The 24285-nt window shown below is 31.6% G+C and overlaps 3 protein-coding genes across 6 annotated transcripts; all 3 read left to right on the top strand.

Moving 5' to 3' along the window:
• The first annotated feature begins 5319 nt into the window (after positions 1-5319).
• LOC107405924 ((R)-mandelonitrile lyase 1) lies at positions 5320-7555 on the top strand. Its single transcript, XM_060813848.1, has 3 exons — positions 5320-5449; positions 5955-6626; positions 6705-7555. Exons 1-3 carry the CDS (start codon positions 5365-5367, stop codon positions 7553-7555), a joined length of 1608 nt encoding a protein of 535 aa, XP_060669831.1. The 5' UTR covers positions 5320-5364.
• Positions 7556-12932: 5377 nt separating this feature from the next.
• Positions 12933-15675, top strand: LOC107405927 ((R)-mandelonitrile lyase 2). Of its 4 annotated transcripts, none has more exons than XM_048469061.2 (4): positions 12933-13106; positions 13735-14337; positions 14416-15262; positions 15439-15675. In XM_048469061.2, exons 1-4 carry the CDS (start codon positions 13022-13024, stop codon positions 15473-15475), a joined length of 1572 nt encoding a protein of 523 aa, XP_048325018.2. In that variant the 5' UTR covers positions 12933-13021; the 3' UTR covers positions 15476-15675. The 4 variants fall into 4 exon arrangements, with proteins under 4 accessions (XP_048325018.2, XP_060671428.1, XP_048325012.2 ...); XM_060815445.1 differs by having other exon boundaries at positions 12934-13106; positions 13756-14337; XM_048469055.2 differs by having other exon boundaries at positions 12934-13106; positions 13711-14337.
• Positions 15676-21280: 5605 nt separating this feature from the next.
• LOC132800283 ((R)-mandelonitrile lyase 1-like) lies at positions 21281-23579 on the top strand. Its single transcript, XM_060813635.1, has 4 exons — positions 21281-21369; positions 21601-22263; positions 22522-23317; positions 23432-23579. Exons 1-4 carry the CDS (start codon positions 21282-21284, stop codon positions 23475-23477), a joined length of 1593 nt encoding a protein of 530 aa, XP_060669618.1. The 5' UTR covers position 21281; the 3' UTR covers positions 23478-23579.
• Positions 23580-24285: the final 706 nt, after the last annotated feature.

The following is a 24285-nucleotide window of genomic DNA, read 5'->3' as shown; positions in this document are numbered from 1 at the left end:
ACTCCACCTTCACCAGTGTACTTATACCCTTTCGAATCAAGAGTATTCAACCAGATGAGATTCCTTTTCAAATCTGGGATGTGTTTCACATCCCCCAGTTTCCTAACAACTCCATAAACCATCTTAATCCTGACTGTTCCAACACCTGTAATCTTACAAAATGCATTATTTCCCATCAACATAGCACCCTTAGATACTGTTTCTTATGTTGAAAACCAATCTCGATTGGGACACATATGAAACGTATAGCCAGAATCTAGAATCCATTCATTACAAGGTTTCGAGTCATTATCAAAAACAACAAGGAGCTCTCCATCACTGTAATTATCTTCTGCAACACTGGCCTGACCAGAATTATTTGATTGTCTTCCCTTTTGATTAGCAGCGGCCCTTTTATTCTTATTCTGTAACTTATAACACTCTAATTTAATGTGTCCTTTTTTCTTGCAGTACCTACACACCTTTTCTTTATTGCTAGATTTTGATCTACCTCTACCGTCACCTCCAAAATTCCTCTCTTGCGTCCTGCCTCGAATAACAAGACCTTCTGCTTGAGTCTCAGATCCCACTACAAGCTACTTCATCTTTTCCTTAGAGAATAAAGCATCATAAACCTTTTCCAAAGTAAGAGTACCACGACCATACAAAATTGTATCTCTAAAAGTTGAATATGAAGAAGGCAGCGACCATAGCTAAATCAACCCTAAATCCTCATTATCGCACTTAACCTCCATAGCCTCTAAATCAGCAACAATTTCCTTAAAGACAATTAAGTGATCAGCTAAAGGCGTACCTTTAGACATATGATGAGAATACAATCGCTGCTTTAAATGCAATTTGCTAGTCAAACTTTTCATCATGCGCAATTGCTCCAATTTCAGCCATAATGTAGTGGCAGTTTTCTCCTTCAAAACATCCTGTAGAATCTTATTAGAGAGATGAAGTTGAATTTGAGTTAGGGCTTTTCGATCCTTCCATTGTTTCTCATCCGCAGTCCAAGACGAGGGCATCTTATCAAACCCTAATAGAGCATCTTGCAAATCCATCTGCGCAAGAACATCCCGCATCTTAACCTGCCATAACGCAAATCTGGTGTCGCGATCCAATAGCAGAATATCATACTTCACAGATGCCATTGTTGAAATCGAGCCTAGCTCTGATACCACTTGTTACGAAAACTAGAACAAAACAATAGCAATAGAAGAATAAAATCAAAAACCACACAAATAGATTTATGTGGAAAACCCTTGAACGAAAAAAACCACAGGCAAAGAGAGGCAAAGCTTTTATTGATAAAGATTGGTATATAAAGTGAGCAAACAGAGAGGTAAAAAACAAAATTCTATATACTCGAAAACTCCCGAAAATATATATATTGTACGAACGGAATAAACCTTAAAATTGGAAAGGTCCGTACTACGGTCTTGGGCTTACCGGCCCTTGACCTCCGCTACCACCACAGAGCCCCCTTTTTTTTTTTTCAAAATAAATTTCATCAAACAAGTCGCACCGTGAACTTTTCTGGTCGGATAAACAAGAATTCGAATCACCAACTCTAACATATACCAACCTTAAGAAGTATACTTTTGCACTGATAAACTTGTATTTAAGTTTTGTTATTAGTGCAGAAGGTAGTAAAATTGACAATGAAAAGGTAAGGCCAATTGGGAAATGGCCGACCCCTATATTTATAACAAATGTTAAAAGTTTTCATAGTCTTGCTAGTTTTTACAGAAGATTCATGAAGAACTTCAATAACATTGCTATACCACTTACGGAAGTGATCAAGAAAAGTGTAAGCTTTAAATAAAAATACGAGCAAGATAAGCCTTTTAATTTGCTGAAAAATAAACTTACTAATGCACATTTGCTTTCTTTGTCTAATTTTGCTAAAACATTTGAAGTTGAGTGTGATGCATTAAGTATTGGTATAAGAACTATTCTTATATAGAAGGTAAACCCATCGATTATTTTAGTGAGAAATTAAATAGAGCCATATTGAATTATCCAGACTTATGACAATGAACTCTATTCGTTGGTTAGAGCATTACAGATGTGGCAGCATTATCTTTAGCCAAAATAATTTAGACTACAGATTAATCATGAATGTTTAAAGCATTTGAAGGGTCAAACTAAACTCAATAGGCATCATGGACATTGGATGAAATTCATTGAGACCTTTCCATATGTGATCAAGTACAAATTAGGTAGAGATATTGTAGTGACTGATACATTATCAAGAAGGTATATTTTACTTTCCATTTTGCATGCTATGTGTTAGGGTTTAAATATATTAAAATTTTTTATGCAAGTTATGAAGATTTTGCTGAAATTTATTTGCAATTTGAAAGGTATGCTGAAGGTCAGTTTTATCTTTTTGATGATTTCATCTTTAGGAAAGATAAATTATGCATTCCTCGATGTAATTTGCATGAACTATTGATAAAAGAATCTCACTATGTCTGTGTAATGGGACATTTTGGTATTGCTAAGACATTAGGTATATTGCATGAGCATTTTTACTGGCCATGCATGAGAAAAGATGTAGAGAAAATTTGTGAGAAGTATATTAAGTGTAGACAAGCTAAATCAAAGTTGAATCCTCATGAATTATATAAGCCATTACCTATTCCTAGTCATCCTTGGATTGATACTTTTATGAACTTTGTATTAAGATCACCTAGAATAAAGAGTGATAGGGATTCTATTTTTCTTGTTGTTGATAGGTTTTCTAAAATGGCAACTTTATTACTTGTCATAAAAAAGATGATGCATTCCATATTGCTAACTTGTTTATTGCATGGTATGCCTAGAACAATAGTTTCTAATAGAGATACTAAGGGCCTATTTGGCCATTAGATTTTAAAACAGTTTTCTATTCTATAAAATAGAAAAACTATTTCCAAAACAAAAGATTACCTATTTGGCCATTAGTTTTCAAAAACAGTTTTAGAAAACAAATTAAAAAAAAAAAATTAGAAAACATTAAAATGATGTTTTTTGTTTTCTGGTTTTTAGTTTTGAAAAACTGTTTTGAAACATTATTGGCCAAACACTTTTGTTTTAAAAAACAAATAAAAACAGTTTGTTTTTTTTATTTTTAAAATAATGTTTTGAAAACTGAAAACAGAAAACATGGCCAAACAGCACCTAAATTTCTAAGTTATTTTTGGGAAAACTTTATGGGTTAAACTTAGTATTAAGTTGTTGTACTTATCATCCTCAAACTGATGGTTAAACATAAGTAGTAAATAGAACTTTATCTATCTTGTTAAGAGTTTTAATAAATAAAAACATTAAAACTTAAGAAGAATGTTTACCACATGTACAGGTTGCATAGAATAGAACTATTCATTCTACTACTAATTTTTCTTCTTTTGAACTTGCTTGTGGTTTTAATCCTTTAACTTCATTGGATTTATCACTGTTACCTGTAAGTGAACAAGTTAGTGTTGACAGAAAGAGGAAAGCAAATTGTTCAAGCTTCTGCATGAAAAGGCATGTGTAAACATAGAAAGGAAGACATAACAATATGCAAAACAAGTCAACAAACGAAGGAAAAAAGGTTATCTTCGAGCCTAAAAATTGGGTATGACTGCAGCTTACGAAGAAGAGGTTTCCTGAGCAAGGGAAATCAAAACTTATCTTAAAAGGAGATGGACCATTCCAAGTATTGCAGAAGATTGGAAACAATACTTATAAGCTAGATCTTCTAGGCGAGTATATTGTTAGTGCTACTTTTAATGTATCTAATTATCCTTTTTTAATGCAAGTGACGATTTGAGGATAAATCATCTTCAAAAGAAGGGTAATGATGAGGATCATCATGGGAACACTCAAAGATGGAGTTCTGAGCCATTAGAGTTGCCAACTGGACCAATTATAAGAACTCGTGTAAAAATGTTTAAAGAACCATTGAATGACCTTATCTGGGAAGTGCTTATCAAGAGTGCAAGAGTTTTGTTAAGGAAGAATCAAAATTGGCAACAATATTAAACATTGAAAGCTGTGGATATGAAGGCATGAAGGAGGCCAATATTGGGGGAGATTTGATCATTTTTCAAGAGCATGATGATGTGGTATCCTTGGACACATGGTATAATATGTGGCATCTAAGTGGCTGTCCAACGTGGCTTTAAAAAAAAAATCAATTTGTTTCCTTTTTATACCAAATTAGGTGTCTTACTTAATCACCAAGTTACTTGTCTTCCAAGTTTTATGACTTTAGTTTTATTTTTATTTTAGAAAACCTTTCATTTTTATTATGTTTTTAATTAATTTTAGCTGGAAAATTAATTGTTACCTAGTTTTCTAATCTTAATCTATCATGTAATTAGTCACTTTCTTAAACTATAAAGGAATGAACTAGTCAAATTAAAATTAGGAAACAAGTTAGAATTTAAGGTTTACTGTTTAGGAAATAATTTTGGATGAATTTTTTTTAATCTTTTTTTTTTTCATATACTTTTGCCAAAAAAAAGCTTCAATTTCATTAATACAATAACTTTTGATCTTGAGCAAATTTAATACTTGTGAAAGTTAAACCTTCTGATTATTTAACAACTATCTTTTGAGCTTTTTTAATTTGAGAATTAAAGTTCAAACCTTGACTTATTGATAGGGTATTTCCACAACCCTTTTGTGGCGTCATTCATTTCACAAAACCTGAATTAATTAAACAATCGAGGATTAGTTTGCATGAATCGAGGTTGGATTGCTTATGCTTGTATCAGTTTATCATTTAGAAATACTTAAAAAAATAATAATGTAGATAGAAAAGATAAACATTTTAGTTGGGGAGCCAAATAATTAACTATGGAGTTATTTTCATTATTTATTGAAAAAATCTAAAAACAATTAAGATGCTCCCCCCCCCCCCCTCTCTCTCTCTCTCTCTCTTCTATATGTAGCTTGATTAGGCAAATTGACAATTTCATTGATGTAGTTATAGTTGCTTGATTAGGCAATTCGTAGCTTGATTAGGCAAGTTGACAATTTCATTGATGTAGTTATAGTTGCTTAGTTAGGCAATTCATAATAGTTGCTTGATTAGGCAATTCATTGACGTAGTCTTTTTTTTTTTTTTTAATAGATAAATTGGAATTGGATAATTTTATCACGAGGTCTTAAATTCAGGACCTGGGATTACCACCGACGGTCATTACTAATTACAGTGTTCAAAAGTAAAAATTAATTGGTATAATTGTAGTTAATTTTCCAGTACACAATAAGAATTCAACATTCTATTTCAAGCGGCCTACTCTTTCTGTATAAAAAGGCTACAAATGCAGAAAGACTAATAGTATAACTTTGAAGGAAGCTAACATCGAAATTTTCCTGCAATTAGCTATACGTATTAAAATCATGTCTACTTTAGCACTGCTTTTGCTCTTTTATCTTGTTCAACTTCAACTGGATGTTCTTGCAATGCCCTCTTCATCTGATTATGGTAATTATTTACATATCTCTAATATTTAGGACCTTTTCCTGTTCTTATATATCTATTTCCAAAATTGGTCAATTTATCGAAAAATAAAAAAATAATATCGACTTGCATGTGGATGTTTGTAGTCTGTTTCCAAGAAGGCCTTATTTCATGTTAGACCAAATTTGTAGCGCATTTTCAAGTTCTACAAATGTACGATCATTTCGCTCAAATATGTGTGTATTTTATCTACCATAAAACAAACATTTTGTTTGTGATATTTTATAACATTTTTAGTTGTCTTCCCAATCAAGACACTCCGCTGGTTAACGAAAAGTTTAAAATAGAAGAGCAAATCAAAATTGCTTCCTGACAAACACAGAAGCAAAGTTAAGAAACAAAAGATTATATATATATATATACTCATGTTGTCATGTAATTATTAGCCTATGTGTTATATAATTCTTTTCTTTTAGCCTAACTCTTTTCATGTTGAATTCTGTCCTTGCTCTTCACACATTCTCTTCAGATTTTAGATACATGAAATCTGTGTACAATGCCATTGATCTACCATTAAAAGAAGAATATGACTATATAATAGTAGGAGGTGGCACGGCAGGCTGTTCGTTGGCTGCAACTTTATCAGCAAAATACTCTGTGCTAGTCCTGGAAAGGGGCAATGTTCCTACCGCATACCCACAAGTATTGAGCGCAAACGGGGCACTATCTAATCTCATTCAAGAAGATGACGGTAAAACACCTGCTCAAAGATTCAGATCAGAAGATGGAGTTGCAAATGCAAGAGGAAGAATTCTTGGTGGGAGCAGCATGATCAATATTGGTGTCTACTCCAGAGCCGAAGACGAATTCTATCGAGATTCAGGCATTCCATGGGACAAAGATCTTGTTCTGAAGGCATACCAGTGGGTGGAAGAGACTATTGTGTTCCAATACAATTTGTCAGTTTGGCAATCCATTGCAAAACAAGCTTTATTGGAAGCTGGGGTTGTTCCTGACAATGGATTTAACTTGAACCACATAGTAGGAACCAAAGCTACCGGTTCAATTTTCGATGAAAAGGGAAGAAGACATGGAGCTGTGGAGCTACTCAACAGAGGAGAACTCAAAAACCTGAAAGTTGCAGTTGAGGCCACCGTAAAGAGAATCATCTTCTCAAATAACTTAACTTCCAAAGATTCAAGTGAGTGCACATTTCTCTATAAAACTTGTCCTGTTTTTCTTCCATTAACTAATAATTAAAGCTGTAATCAAACCGCAGGCTTGACTGCCATTGGAGTTATATATACTGATTCAAAAGGGAGGACTCATCATGCATTTGTAAGAAACAAAGGAGAGGTGATATTGAGTGCAGGGGCAATTGGTAGCCCTCAACTCCTTCTTCTCAGTGGAGTTGGTCCTGTTCCTCAACTTAGTTCATTGCAAATCCCAGTTGTTCACCAGAATCCTTATGTGGGGAAGTTTATGGCTGATAATCCTCGCAATGACGTCAACATTGTATCCCCATTTACGTTAGACCCATCAGTTGGACAGGTTGTAGGAATTACCAGTGAATTCAATTACATAGAGACACTGTCATATAGTTTGCCATTTTCTTTTCCTATGCCTTTTGGCCTTTTCCCAAACACAGTATCTCCCTTAAATTTCAGTTTGGCAAACATTGCGGTGGCTATACAAGGACCCCTGTCGAGCGGGTCACTCAGATTGGCTTCGTCTTCTGAAGTGAGAGTCAGTCCAATTGTCAGATTCAATTACTTTGATAATCCCATTGACCTCGCTCGTTGTGTTAAGGGGGTGAGGAAGGTTGGCGATGTATTGAAGACCAAAGCCTTGGAACCATTTAAGACTACAGATTTGCAAGGCAGAAAAAGTTTCAAGTTTCTAGGACCAAGTTTGCCAAATAACCAGTCTGATGACTCAGCAATGGAAAGGTTTTGCAGAGAGAGTGTCACAACATTTTGGCATTACCATGGAGGTTGCTTGGTGGGGAAGGTAGTGGATGCTGATCTGCGGGTGATGGGGATTAATGGACTTCGTGTTGTAGACGGATCCATCTTTAATAGGTCACCAGGGACCAACCCTCAGGCCACTGTTATGATGTTGGGCCGGTAAGTTATTATTTAGACTTCTTTGTGAATTTCTATTCACTGTACTATGTGGACTTTATACACCTCCTTCTTCAACGTAAATTTTCAGAGCGTTTAGAGTTGCATCATCATTTTACTCTTCTTTTCTTTCTTTGTCTATTTTATATTTTATTAATGAAATATTGGTTTCTAATGTAATTTCGTTTTGCTTTTTTATTTGCTGAAGGTACGTTGGACTTAAGATGCTTCAGGAAAGAAGATAAGGAGCAAAATAGAGAACATTGGCTAACCAATGTTGGATATTACAAACAAATTAAATAAAAGTTCAAAAATATATCATAGTATTTTTGAACGATGACAACTCCATATGTGGTTGGATGAATAAACTGTTAAAGTAATACTATGTATTGTGAGCAAAATACAAATGCAAGGTGTCTTTTTTTTTTCTTTTTTCTTTGTTTTTTTTTTTGCTTTTTAAAAATTAAAATATTCACCTTAAAATAAGTGTGCCGACCATATTCGGCATAAAATAATGCCTAATGTTCTCTTCATTTGGTCAAAATCATGATTTGGCAACAATTAGCAAATTTTTGTTACACAGAAGAAGGATATAAATCTCTTTTCATAAAAATAATAATAATAATAATAATAATAATAATAAGCAAGAAATGGATGTAAACCTCACTGTACTCTGTTTGGATTACATTTGAACATAAGGTAAGCTTCCTGTATATGGCTCCTCTTCATGGTCTGGACTTTGATAGATGGGTTGATAAGTCAGTAACCTATGCACTCATCCATAAAATAAAAAGGCTTCACTCCACTCAACCACTTTAATTTCAACTAGCAGTTAATTGTGACTTACCATTTTCTTTCTTCTATCTAAAATTCCAAAACAATTGAAACATTTAATTTGGAATGTGCCAAGTCAGCGTCAAAAAACTTGGTATTCAATTATCAGTATACGAAGAATCTGACCCTGATAAACTGCCACTGTTTTGATATTGATGCATTTCCACAGCGAGAGTCTCTTTCATGTAGATGCACATAGACGAAGTCCATCATTAATGTTACACTACTCCCCTTAGTGTTCCAAGCACACGTGTATCTATTCGGTTGGAAATCCATTTAACCATGTAATTTTTTCTTTTTTATTTACACATTTTGTATTTAATGAGATTGTTGATTATTAAAATGTATACAAAGTTAAAAGAAGGGTATATCTATATATATATATATATATATATAAGTTTATTTCCCGACTTAAAACGTTAGGAAAATTTTACGGTTGGGATATTTGAGTCGCTTTTAACCTTCAGACATGCTAGTTTTATGATCTTTCTTTATTTTTTCTAGCAGTGGACAATTATAATAATAATAAAAACAAACAAAAAAAAAAAAAAACTATTTAAGGCAAACAAACATGCTTAATGCATATTACCCAAAAAAAAAAATGCTTAATATATGTAAAATAGTACAAAGATAAAGAGAAAAAGTGCAAAAATTCATAGAGTTGGTGTCAAGGTATGTTGCGAGAGACGAGAGAGAAGAAGAAGATGAACGGTTTTCAAAAAAATAAAGTACCAAATTAAGTAAATAATTAATGGATAAGGGAGAATGAACAATGGTTTGAAAATGATCATGCAAGAGACCAGAGAGGGGAAGGATGAACGGCTTTAAAAAAATTATAAAATTAAATTGATATTTGATACTATATTAAAGGAAATTTCATCCAATTTCTGAATACGGGGATGGACAGAATTTTAATTTCTGCCTCCACGGAGGTGTTGGGCTTTTCAGTTTGGCCAATAATGGTATTTAAGAAAAAACAAAAATCTAAAGTAAATAATGATTTTTTTTCTTTTTTTTTTTTTAGCTGATGAAATTCGAATCCAGCTCATAGAATCCTCCAACCATCAGGACTACCATTCGACCTCAAGTAAATAATAAATATTAAAAGCAACTTAATGGACCCTTACATAAAAATACAATAAAAAAATAATGAAAGAAGAGTATAGCAATTTGGTAGGTCCTTATGAAGAGTAAATACAAAGGCAAAGAGAGAGTAGATGTAATTTGGCGGGCTCAAACTGGAGACGAAGTAGAGGAAGAGTAAAAGAAAAAGCAAAGGGAGAGTAGAAGAAAAAGAAATAGAGGAGTAAAGAGACTAAGAGATAAGATTAATGATAATGATAATGATAATAATAATATAATAATAATATTATTATTATTAGGAAGAAAAAAACTAAAAGGTAGAAAATATTAAGTTTCAATGATATGTTAAAAAGAGTGATTATTTTAATTAATGGGATGAATATTATGACCTTATTCACACATTTATACATCCTAAGCGAATATTATACATATATATATATATATATATATATAGGAAGAGGCTAGATTCGATCCATTCTCATTCATTCTCATGCTTTCTTTGTATATATATATATATATGATTATTCAAATTAAGTTTTTAATGTCAGGATAAATATTAAAATTTACTTTTTTAACTTTTAAATCATATTAATGATTAAAATTTAAAATTATATTTATTAATTACTAAGTCTAGATACAATTAATTTACCTAAATAAAAATTTTAATATATTAATAAATTCATATTTTATCATTTTTAAATTTTAAATTTTATTTTTAAATCTTAACTTTCATATGATAAAGAATGATAAAAGAAAATGTTATATATATATATATATACTAAGAGCTAATTATAAGAAGAGTTTACCAACAGAAATAGGGAAAAAAAAAAACAAAAAAAACAAAAAGAAGAAGAAAATAAAGGAGTTGATCAATTAGATTCACTGTGGCCTTTTAAGTATGGGTGCAAACTAGTATTAGGAGGATGCCAAATTTTTCGCATCATAAAGGTGGAACCATCCAATCACAGGGCCAAAATGATTAAACCTGCCATCCAATATTTACGTCTCAAATAGCTTGCCCAAGTTGTGTGTTAGATTTTCAATTTCTTTTAGGTAAAATACATTAATATCACCAAAAAAAATATAAAAAAGTCAAAGATGAATGACAAAAGAATAGTTTACATCAAATTCATCTAGCAATAACTTAAATAAGAACAATAGAAATTTTGTAACAGATGAATTGGAAACAAAAGTCCTATTTATAGTAATAAATATTAACTGTAGCTCTCAAGTTGATCGCTTGTATTCAAAATCTGGTTGTAAAATGAAGGGTTAATCGCATTTTGTAGTTTAAATTTTTTAAAGTTTTACAATTTAAACTTCTAATTTTTTGATATAGCAATTTAGATATCAATTTTTTTAATTTGTTGCAGGTTAGACATTGTTCAACTTTCGATTATAGAATTTAACTATCGTATCACGATAGTTAAACTTTATAAATTTATAAATTTTCAAATTAAAAAATACTGAAGAGTAAAATAATAAAATTATTCTTAATATTTTGCTTTTTGGTATATTTTATTTTTAAGAAAAGTTGTCGTAAGTTATCAAATTGATATTTAACAATACTGAATTTTAAATTAAAACATATTAAAAATATAAATTTTTATAACTAATTTTCAGATTTTATATTTTAATAAATTTTAATTCGAAATTTAATACTGTTTAGCATGAGATGACCATTAAACATTGTAAATCAAAGTCAAAAATGTTTAAATTATAATAAATTAAAAAATTAAAAATTTAAACTATTAAATTAAAAATATTAAAAATATAAAATTAAAGACTTAAATTGTAACAATAGTTAAGAATATTAAAATATAATTAACAAAGTTGCATCTGACACTGTTTTAGTTTTAGTATTTATGTACCAAAACTCTGTTCAAAAATCGCAAAGTCTCGATGATTGAGAAGGTGCATTTCAAACATGATAATTTATGAAAACACGCATGACAAATCTTATCTAATAATATTATTTATCATTGAGGTGATGTTTGGAAATACGCACCACAAGTCCTATCTAATAATGTTTTTTATAATTGAGATGGTGTTTGGAAATATAGTTTTTTTTTTTTGGCTGGTTCTTTGTTATTATTATTATTATTATACTTAGTTGTAAGTAATTTTCATATCTCAAATGTTAGTCAGTGTTAATTTGTCATGGTTAGAGTTTTTAAGACATCTTAGTTAACTATACAATAAAGAGAGAAAAATTAAAAAAAAAAATATTAAATTGAACACCATTTTAAATTATGTTGTATTTTTTTTTTATCTTTTAAATTTATCGTTGTTTGAAAATATATTTAAAATAATCATATCATACATTATTAGATAGAAAATAAAAACTAAAATAAAAATTAAGATGTCATTTGGTAACGTAGTTGATTTTTATTTTTTATTTTTTTTAAAAACATATTTTTACAGAATTGTATGTAATTTGCTTATGTATAGTATTAGTTAGTGGTATATAAAATTTGTTAAGCAACTTTAACAAGTAAAAACCTAAAGGAAAGAAAAAAATATACAACTTGAAGTTGTGATCAATTTTTATAAATTTTTTGTTTGTTATATATATATATATATCTTTCTTCCTAAACTTTTATAACCAATTTAGAGCATTTTTAAATGATTTTTAAAATAAAGAATATATTTTAAACAATAAAGGGCATTTTTTAAAATAGAAAGTGAAAATTTAGAAATTCTCTAATAATTTTTTTTTATTTTTTTATTTTTTTTATCTATAAATATTTATTGTTTTTATTTCTATTTGCCCTTTTTTAAATTTATTTTTTTAAAAATATTATAATAATGTATGAAAACTCATAATACATTAAATTAAAATAAATAATGGATTTAACTCTCTATATTTAAAGAGTCAAACTACTTTTTATATTAAAAAAAGTTGGGCATAATACAACTAAAAAATTATTTGAAGATGCTTTTAGATATTAAACTACTACTAACTAATACTTAATATAAATAAATTACATATAATCAGGTTGATAAAAATAATAAACAAAAACTAAAAATGAACTATATTACCAAACCACACAAAAACATACTATCTAGCCGAGCAACATTGTAAATTGCTTTTCTGTATTATGAGAAAGTTATTTATCAAATAATGACTAGGAATCTACACACAGCCAACCTATTAACGTTGTATGTACCATCAATCAAAATCATATATCAAAAAGCAAATTCATTAATTTACGCCTTATATTAATTAGGACATTAATTAGGACCCATGACATTTTGATTTTTTCCATTCTCATGGGTTAATTACAGTTACAGAGCATTCTATTAGGTTTTATTTTATTTTATTTTATTTTTTGTTTTTATCTTTTTGGTATATAGTCTATTCTATCAGATACGTAGCTTGTAAGACTGAAAAATTCATTGATGTAGTTTTCATTAATTTTCTAGTATATATTAAGAATTCAATGTTCTATTTCAAGCCGCTTATTTTTTTGGGTATAAAAAGGCTATAAATAAACTATAATTTTCAAGGAAGAAAATATCGAAATTTTCCTGCAATTAGCTAGGTATATAAACCATGGCTACTTTAGTCCTGCTTTTGCTCTTTTATCTTTTTCATCTTCAACTGGATGTTCTTGCATTGCCCGCTTCGTCTGATTATAGTAAGTACACCCATTTACATCTCTCTAATATTTAGGACCTTTTTCCTAGCTATTTCTCCTACATATATTTCCAAATTTGGTCAATTTATCAAATAATAATAATAATAATAATAATAACAAAAATAACAAAAAACGAAAAACCAAATCGAGATGCATTTGGATGTTTGTAGCCTGCTTCGAAGGTCTCATATCATGTTAGATCAAATTAACAGAACATTTTCTAGTTCTTTTGCAGAAACCATACTAGCAGTCAATTCTACATATACACAATCAATTTGTTAAGATATATATGTTTTTTTATCTAAAAAAAAAAAAATTATGCTATTTTGTAACATTTTTAGTTGTTTTCACAATCTAGTTACTCCATTACGTAACACAAACTATGAAAAAAGGAAATTAAAATTGCTTCATGACAAACACAAAACGAAAGTTAAACTAGATAAATTACTTAGGATGCAAACGGTCCTGCAATTATATGCCTATCTGTTCTATAGTTCTTTTCTTTTAGCCTTACTCTTTTCCTGTTGAATTCTATCCTTGTTCTTCACATTCTCTTCAGATTTTAGTTACATGAAATCTGTATACAATGCCATTGATCTACCAGCTAAAGAATTATATGACTACATAGTAATTGGAGGGGGTACAGCAGGTTGTTCTTTGGCTGCAACTTTATCAGAAAAATACTCTGTGCTTGTCCTGGAAAGGGGCAATGTTCCTGCCGCATACCCACAAGTCTTGAGCGCAAATGGGACATTATCTAACCTCATTCAAGAAGACAACGGTAAAACACCTGCTCAACGATTCAGATCAGAAGATGGAGTTGCAAATGCCAGAGGGAGAATTCTTGGTGGGAGCAGCATGATCAATATTGGTATCTACTCCAGAGCCGAAGATGAATTCTATCGAGAATCAGGCATTCCATGGGACAAGGATCTTGTTCTAAAGGCATACAAGTGGGTGGAAGAGACTATTGTGTTCCAATACAATTTGTCGGCTTGGCAATCCATTGCAAAACAAGCTTTATTGGAAGCTGGGGTTGTTCCTGACAATGGATTTAACTTGAACCACATAGTAGGAACCAAAGCTACCGGTTCAACCTTCGACGACAAAGGAAGGAGACACGGAGCTGTGGAGCTGCTCAACAGAGGAGAACTCAAAAACCTGCAAGTTGCAGTTGAGGCCACAGTAGAGAGAATCATCATCTCTAATAAGTTTCCTTCCAAAGATTCAAGTGAGTTGTACATTTCTCTATGGAAATTTGTCCTGTTTTTCTTCAATTAACTGATAATAATGCTGCATTCAAATGCAGGCTTGACTGCCATAGGAGTCAAATACAGTGATTCAAAAGGGAGGACTCATCATGCATTTGTAAGAAACAAAGGAGAGGTGATATTGAGTGCAGGGACAATTGGTAGCCCTCAACTTCTTCTTCTCAGTGGAGTTGGTCCTGTTCCTGACCTGTCTTCCCTTCAAATCCCAGTTGTTCACCACAATCCTTATGTGGGGAAGTTTATGGCTGATAATCCTCGCAATAACATCAACATTGTAGTCCCATTTGCATTAGACCCATCACTTGCACAGGTTGTAGGAATTACCAGTGAATTCAATTACATAGAGACATTGTCCTATACTCTGCCATTTTCTTTTCCTATACCTTTTGGCCTTTTCCCAAACGCAATATCTCCGTTAAATGCCAGTTTGGCAACCATTGCAGTCAAAATACAAGGACCCCTGTCGAGCGGTTCACTCAGATTGGCTTCGTCTTCTGAAGTGAGAGTCAGTCCAATTGTCAGATTCAATTACTTTGATAATCCTATTGACCTTGCTCGTTGTGTTAAGGGGGTGAGGAAGGTTGGTGATGTATTGAAGACCAAAGCCCTGGAACCATTTAAGACTAGAGATTTGCAAGGCAGAGAAAGTTTCATGTTTTTAGGACCAAGTTTGCCAAAGAACCAGTCTGATGAGTCGGCAATGGACAAGTTTTGTAGAGCGAGTGTCACCACATTTTGGCATTACCATGGAGGTTGCTTGGTGGGGAAGGTAGTGAATGGTGATTTGCGAGTGATGGGGATCAACGGACTTCGCGTTGTAGACGGATCCATCTTTAATAGGTCACCAGGGACCAACCCTCAGGCCACAATCATGATGTTGGGCCGGTAAGTTATTATTTAGACTTATTTGTGAATTTTTATTCGCGCCGCGATTTTGACTTTATATACCCCCTTCTTCCATGTAATTTTCCGAGTGCCTGGAGTAGAATATTTGTTATTTATATATTTAATGAAATATTGTTATCTAATTTAATTTGGTTTTGCTTCTTTATTTGCCGAAGGTACGTTGGACTTAAGATGCTTCAGGAAAGAAGTTGAAGAGCAAAATCGAGAAGCCAATGTTTGATATTTATTTAATTTGGTTTAGGCATCACAAATAAATTAAATAAAAGTTAAAAAAAATGTATCATACTATTCTTGAACGAAGACTATTCCGTATGTGTTTGGATGAATAAACTACTAAAGTAATACTATGTATGTGTTTGCAAAATATAAAATTGCACATGCAAGTTTTTTTTTTTTTTTTTTCTTCATTTCAAAATTAAAATATTCCTCTATAATTAAGTTTGCGACCACATGCACTCTGCCCAAAATTACGGCGAGTGTTCATGTCATATGGTCAAAAGCAATGATTTGGCTTAGTTAGCAACTTTCTATTCTGTTGCATTCCACTGTACTCTGTTTGGCTTACATTTGAACATACGGCTGGCTTCCTGTTCATCAAGTAATATTAAGATTTTAATACAATTTTCAAATCTACAAATTTATTTTAGAAGTAAAGATATTAATTTAGGGTAATAACATAAGTCTTGAACCGCACATCTCACATGGATATTATTTGACCGAAAACAATTATAATGGATTCTTGACAATTTGCATTTTTTTTTTATCAGCTCTACTATTTGCGTGTAATCTCTACTATTTTCATTTAAATTGATAGCTTTTGCATTTCGGCAATACTATAGGCAGTAACTTTTTTCTTGATCGTTGCACTAAAGGTGATAACTTCCTTATTATTTTTTTTTTAACTAATAAAGTTGAATAGTATAACCCTTACATCTGCAATTTTTAAATAGCTTAAAATTATAAAGAATATATGCATAAACTTTTTTTTTGTAGACATATTTAATTATTATATATGCATAATCAGGGCAAAACAATTATTTTCTCTTGCAAATATGAATTCCTATTAACTTCAATAGTAAAAAGGAAAAAGGAAAAACTATTTTAGCTACTTGCAAGAATACAGACTTAAAGGTTATGGCTAGATAGTTGTTTGGGCAGTCACAAAGAAGTTCAAGCCATTGCGTCTTACGTTGTGTGTGTGTGTGCCCCGCGTTTTCAATGTATGTTTTCAAGTATTTTTGTTTTTCTCTCTGCTAAATAATGTACATTTTCAAGTAAGCATCTTATAATTTACAATAAAAAAATAGCAAGTATCTTATAAGGTTTCAATATTCTATTACAATATCGCTTACTACAAAAACGATTACCAAAAAGAAGGGAAACAAATTAAAACAAAACCCAAAAAAAAAAAGTATTGAAACCACTAGAAATTTCAAGGAATCAAACAAATTCTTCTTGCCAGTAAAGAATAATCTATGACTCCTCTAGCTCTTTTTCTGCACTATTCTTTTTTTCCATCCCAAGTACTGTAGGTTCCAGCATTGCCCACTTCGGCTGGTACATAAACTATACATTCAGAGTTTTGAAAAAAATATAATGAAATAGTTGCTATTTTGTGCATATGGTTCATCTAATCGCATACGTTGATTTATAATTTTCTTCTCAGTCAATCTATGTTTTAGATATGTTTTGACTTCTATCTTTATTTTCAACTTATTATGCCATTTCCATTATTATCATGAATAAATATAATTCTCTCCATGACATTTTACATATAACAGCCAAGTCCATCCGCATGCGATATTGTCCGTTTTGGACCCAGCCCGTACGGTTTTGTCAAAATGCATCGCAAAGAAAAGATATCCACACCCTCTTTTAAGGCATGCTTCATTCTCCTTTCCAACCAATGTGGATCTCACATTACATTCTCTCTGCAGATTTTAGTTACATGAAGTCTGTATATAATGCAACATGATGTACCACTAGAAGACATATACGACTATATAATAGTAGGAGGCATAGCAGCTTGCTCTTTGGTGTCAACTCCATCAGCAAACCACTCAGTGCTTGTGCTAGAAAGGGGCAGCGTCCCTGCTGAGCACGCGGACGTGTTGAAAGCAGAGGGATCTTTCTGCAGAAAGAAAATAATGAACTATGAGAACTTAATCGAGAAAAATGAGTGGTTAAAAACTCATATAGTGAAGCTTTTATCAACAAAACCATTTTCATTTTTGTTTTCATTGAAAGCCACATTAACATCTTTTAATTTTTGCACAAATATTGTTCTTTATTCACTAGCACACAGTATATACATGTACGTATATATTTGATATGCAAAGCTTGCATTCTACTTTTTATGTATTTCTGTTTTATGGAATAATGATTCTCCTTGCTAGCATTTTCTTTCAAGTCATCGATAAGCTTGATTTAGTTGAATAGAGGGTTGGACAAGCTAGTGATTTAGCCTAAATGTTTTTATTTTGCACTTTAGTGATCTATACATGCTTTAATTTTGTTCTGGTTCTATACATCCCCTATTTTGTAGATTTTACTTGCGTGAAATCTGTGTATAATGCCAATGATCTACAAGAAGAAGAAGAATTTAACTATACAGTGACAGGAGGGGGCACAGCAGGCTGCACTTTTGCAACAACTTCATCAGCAAAATACTCTGTCCTGGTTGAAAGGGGCAGTGTTATATACTGCTGCATACCCAACCGCCTTAAATGCAAACGGGCGATAAGCTAATCTCATGCAAGAAGACGATGGTAAGACACCTGCTCACAGGTTCATATCAGAAGATGATGTTAAAAATGTGAGAGGAAGGATCCTTGGTGGGAGCAGCATGATAAATATAAGGGTTGAATGCATTTTGGATTCTGAACTACTATATTGTTTTTTCCACTTTTACCACTTAAATTTTAAAAAGTGTCACATTATCGTGAACTATTTTACTTTTATCATTTTAATCCAATTCTTTTAATTTTTCAAATTAATTTGACAAAATTAGGCCATAAATATTAATTAAAAATGAAATAAATTAAACTAAAATTGTTTTCCAATAGAATTAGATTAATTATGCACGATTAATTTTATAAAATTTATCTATTAAAATGGTATAATTAAACTAAAGTAACAAAAAAATTAATAGCTTGTGTTTTTAAAATTTATTTTTCATAATTTAAAAGGTAAAATATATATAAAGAAAAGGGTAATAATTTAGGAGGCAAAGTGTATTTAACTCTTATTTTTAATTAATTGGGCTGATAATATGACCTTGTTCACACGTCTATATATTCTAAATATGCAATTTATATGCCAACAGCCAATTAAAAGAAGAAAATAAAGGAGTTGATCAATTAAATTCAACGTATGCTTCATGTACGGTTGCAAATTGGCATTTGCAGGATACTAAATTTTGCACATCGTAAAGGTGGAACCATCGAATAACATGGCCAAAATCGTCAAACTATGCCATCCAATGTGTATTTTCAAATAGCTTTGGCTAAGTGTTAGATTTTCATTTTCCTTTATAGATAAAATACATTAGTGGTACCAAAAAAAAAAAAAAAAAAAAAAAAAACCTCAACAATGGAATTTTGCTATAAAAGCACTTATTCATTGGTGCCTAAAATATTTACATACATATCTTTTAAGGGATATAAGCATAAATTATTTTTTTTCTATCTATCTTTTGAATAATACATATGTAAATAATTAGGCGCATATATTATGGAACAATACAAATAACAAATCTTTATTATAGCAAATCACATTCAACTTTTAAAATTTTACAATTTAGCCTTTTAACTTTTCAATTTAATAGTTTAAACTATTGATTTTTCAATTTGTTGTATTTTTTTTTCAAGCGCCATGCATTATGTAACCTTCCAATGCAATAATATTCTTAATAAAAGTCAAACCATAACTCTAAGACCTACAAGTAAGATGGTTGTGTAGCTTTTGTTTAGCTAAACTACTACCTTTAATGGTTAGTTTATTGCAATTGGACCTTGTTTAGTTGTCATCTTATATAATTAGTATTAAAATATATTAATTAATGTTAAAACTGAAAAATATTAAAGGTATTTTTAATATCTTTTTTTTTTTGTATATATATATATTTTTAAATATTTAGTACGGACCATCAATCTAAAACTGTTTGAATTTTTAACTGTATTTAATTTTAATATAGATTTGTAAAATTAGTTTTAAAATTTTATATTTTAATATTTTATAATTCGAAACTTGATATATTTTAATATCAATTGTATAAGATAGTTATTAAGCCCTATTAATTAGAAATCCAATAGGCATAAATTGCTACAAATTGAAAAGCCTGAAAATCTAAAACTTTAACAATTGAAGATATATATCAAAATGCAATTAATTTTAAAACAATGTTACGTATGAGACTCATGGGCATTAAATTAGGCTATTCTATTAGCTACTTGGCTTTTGGGTGGCTTGCCTAGACTGATTGGGGTATTACCAAAAAAGATGGAGCTTATACGTAAAAGTTGGTTTTTTTTTTTTTTCTCAATAAATGGATAATATTATTGGCTAGCCTATGTTAGATATTTATTTAATTTGGTTTAGGCATTGCGAATAAATTAAATAAAAGTTCAAAAGTATATCTTACTATTTTTGAGCAATGACGATTCCATATGTGTTTGGATGAATAAACTGCCAAAGTAATACTATGTATGTGTGAGCAAAATACAAATGCAAGGTTTCTTTCTTTTTTTTTTTTTTTTTCCCCCTAAATTTCCAAATTCAATATATTCAATTTTAATTAAGTATGCGGACCACGTACGGCTCAAAAGAATGCCGAGTATTCTTTATCATTTCGTCAAAGTCATGATTTGGTATAATTAGCAACTTTGTTACGTTCTGCACACAAGAAGGATATCGAATCTCATATACTCTTTTTGGCTTACATTTGAACATACGGTCAATATTAAGATTTTGATTCAATTTTCAAATCTACAAATTTATTTTAGAAGTAAAGATATTAATTTGGGGTAATAACTTGAGGCCTTGAACCTAACCTCTCACATGGATATTATTTTACCCAAAACAATTAGAATGAATTCTCTACAATTTGCATTTAAATTGATTACTTTTGCAATTGAGTAACACAAATTAACTTCTTCCTTTTTTAAAATTTTTTTGTTTTTTTTTTTTCCTCTTTTCTTATGCAGCACTAAGGTGATAACTTTCTTTTTTTTTTTTTTTTTGGACAGTAAGGTTGGGTGCCATTCTACATGTAGCACGGTACTAAATGGAAATAAAAAAGAAAATGTAGAAAAGTTTTATGTTTTTTTAAAAGAAAAACTTAATATTATTTACATATCAATGACAATTTAATAGAATATGATTAAAAGTTCATTTTTTTATTAGGTTTTTATAATAAAAATATAAAAATAAAAAATAAAAAATAAAACTTGTAAATTAATATTATCATATGTTATTTGTCAATCATACCTTAAATTATTAATAATAAAGTAAATTAGGTAGTTCATAAAATCATTACTATATACAGATATATAGGTGTGTATATATATATAAATATATATTGATCGATGTATTTAATTATAATAATGCAAAACTATTAATTCTTTTCTCACGAGCATAATCATTTTATTGCCCTCAATAATAGAAAAGAAAAATGAAATTCTATTCGATCTGTTTAGGCGGTTACAAAAAAGTTGAAGCCATGCCTTCTTACGTCATCTATACATGTATCTATATATATAATTTATATATGTGTTCAATGTACATTTGTAGTAAGCACCTTATAAGTTACATAAAAGATAGTAAGTATGTTATGAGGTTACAATATTCTATTTCAAGTCGCTTGCTACAAAAACGATTAACAAAAAGGAAAAACATTAAGAAATACGGAAAAAAAAAAAAAAACTAAAGAAAGCATTGAAACCACTATAAATTTCAAAGGAATCAAATAAACTCTTCCTGCCAATATAACTACTATTCCATGGCTCCTCTAGCTCTGCTTCTGCTCTTTTCTTTTTTCCATCCTCAAGTGCTAGTGGTTCTTGCATTGCCCACTTCATCTGCTAATGGTACATATACAACATCTATTTCGAGTTTTTTTTTTTTTAAAAAAAAAATGCCAAATTTCATCTGTAAGTTCTTTTGCATTAAAAAGACCATATATACATTATACGAGCACTTAATTGCACGTTAATTTATAATTCTTAATTGCGTGACCTTTTTGCAATATACGAGCACTTAATTTCATGTTAATTTATAATTCTTAATTGCATGACCTTTTTGCATTCTTTTCTCTGCAGATTTTAGTTACATGAAATCCGTACACAATGCAACTGATCTCCCAGCAGAGGAAAAATACGACTACATAATAGTAGGAGGAGGCACAGCAGGCTGCTCTTTGGCATCAACTCTATCATCAAACTACTCAGTGCTTGTCCTTGAAAGGGGTAGCGTCCCTGCTGCACACCCTGAAGTGTTGAAAGCGGAGGGATTCGTCACTACTCTCCGGCAGACAGACGACGGAGACACACCTGCTCAGAGATTCACTTCGGAAGACGGCGTTGCGAATGCAAGAGGCAGGATCTTGGGCGGTACCAGCATGATCAATGCCGGTTTGTACACCAGAGCCGATGAAGTATTCTATCTGAAATCAGGGATTCCTTGGGACAGGAGTTTGGTTCGGAACGCTTATAACTGGGTCGAAGATGCAATTGTTTTCCAGACCAATTTGTCAACTTGGCAATCCATTATCAAACAAGCTCTCCTGGAAGCTGGAGTTGTTCCGGATAATGGGTTTAGCTTGGATCACAAGATAGGAACCAAAGCTAGCGGTTCCACCTTCGATGATGAAGGAAGGAGACATGGAGCAGTTGAGCTTCTTAACAGAGGAGAACTTAAAAACCTGAGAATTGCAGTTCATGCCACAGTGGAGAGAATCATTATCTCTTCCAATATTGCATCACGTACGTAAGCAGAGATATCTAAAATTTATATGTAGCTTTTCCTTCTATATACACACACACAAGTAGAGGACAAATGTTTTTGTACGACTAGGATCTGCCTATTCTTAGTAATTGTTCACCTTTTATTGTCAGTGCTATTTATGGTAATAGGATGATTCTAGAGAAAAAAAAAAAATGTCAGGATCTAGAAAGATTTTTTTTTTTTTCGGTTTTTTTCCTTCCATTGATGAATAATTTTAAAGCTGCACTACAATGTAGGTTTGGGGGCAACCGGAGTCATATATACGGATTCTAAGGGGTTGCATCACCGGGCAATGTTAAGAGATAAAGGAGAGGTGATACTGAGTGCAGGAGCAATAGGAAGCCCTCAACTTCTTCTTCTCAGTGGAGTTGGCCCAGTTTCTCACCTTTCTTCACTGCAAATACCGGTCGTTCTACCAAATCCTTATGTCGGTAAGTTTATGGCCGACAATCCTACTAACAGGGTCTCCATTATCGCCCCATTTCCACTGGACCAATCCAATCTACAGGTAGTAGGAATTACAAGCGATTTTTACATAGAAAACCTCTCATATAAAGTACCATCTTCTTCGACCAACATAAGTGTTGCAGGCGTCGGCGAGAAAATCCCAGGGCCAATTTCTTCTGGTTCCCTCTGGCTGAAATCCTCATCTAATGCTACAATCAGCCCAAATGTCCGATTCAACTACTTTGATAATCCCATAGACCTTGCTCGTTGTGTTAAAGGAGTGAGGAAGATAGGTGATTTATTGAACACCAAAACCATGGAACAGTTTAAGACTAATAATGGAGAAGGTTTTGTGTTCTTGGGAACTCCATATCCCAAGAACCCGGAAGATGATAAATGTGTAGAAGCTTTTTGTAGAAGCACACTAGAAACCATTTGGCATTATCATGGAGGATGCTTGGTGGGAAAGGTTGTGGATGGTGATTTGCGGGTTATTGGGATTGACGCTCTTCGTGTTGTAGATGGATCCATCTTCAATAGGTCACCGGGGACTAACCCTCAGGCTACGGTTATGATGTTAGGAAGGTAATTTTTTTTTTTTTTTTGAACTTTTTATGTTTAATTTTGTTTTTCTTGGCAGATATTGTTGGTTTCTAATTATACATAATCCTTTGTTGTGAACTTTTGGGTTGGGCACAGGTACGTTGGACTTAAGATGGTGCGGGAAAGAAATGGAGCAAAGTAGGCTGTTTTATATGGCAAAAAAGGGCAAAATAAGTTGAACGGTGATTCATTTTGTTTTCAGACGTATTAAAAGTAGAAAGAAAATGTTTTTTTTTTTTTTTTTGTGAAAATAAAAGTAAAAAAAAAAGAAAAAAAAGGAAAAAGAAAAGTTAGACAGATAAATTAGATATATACCTAAACGGTCATATTCTCTATACCTCAGATGTATTGAGAAAAAGAGGAAAGTGTAACTGTTCTATTTAATATTATTTTGATATTTACTGTGGAAGTATTAATGTTATGATTATAAATTGTGGCTAATAATGTTTTCCTTGGTGTGTAGCCGTAAGCAATTGACTTCAAGAGTCGTATCATGCAACAAGAAAAACAAACTTGATTTGCGTTGACCAGAATTATTAATGTGAATGTGTGACTTTTAAGAGAAATTGGACCAATAGCAAGCTGGTTAGCCCGTTCAGCTGTCGGCCATATCTATCTATTTCTCCCATCTATGCGGCCCAGCTCATGAAAACGAACTGGTGGGTCCTTGGGATGGAGAAAATCTTCTGTGCATCGGTGGTACCAGCTCAGCTGATACCACTTCAAATGATTTGCTGACATATGTTAGAAAAAGCCATATCATAAACCAACTGAGAGGAAATATTTCCAATACTCCTGGAGTATTCAAAACTCAGTACTTCTCCCTTTCATTTAATGACATTTGAATGACATATGGATGATTTCCACGTCGACAGCATTCCCCCAAAAACTCATTAACGCCGTTGAGCACCGTTTTTTTTTGTGCCTTGGCTTCTCCGCCTCCTCCATTG

Source organism: Ziziphus jujuba, chromosome 1, assembly GCF_031755915.1.
Source record: "Ziziphus jujuba cultivar Dongzao chromosome 1, ASM3175591v1".
In the NCBI taxonomy this organism is placed as follows: domain Eukaryota; kingdom Viridiplantae; phylum Streptophyta; class Magnoliopsida; order Rosales; family Rhamnaceae; genus Ziziphus; species Ziziphus jujuba.
This window is presented reverse-complemented; position numbering and strand designations above follow the sequence as displayed.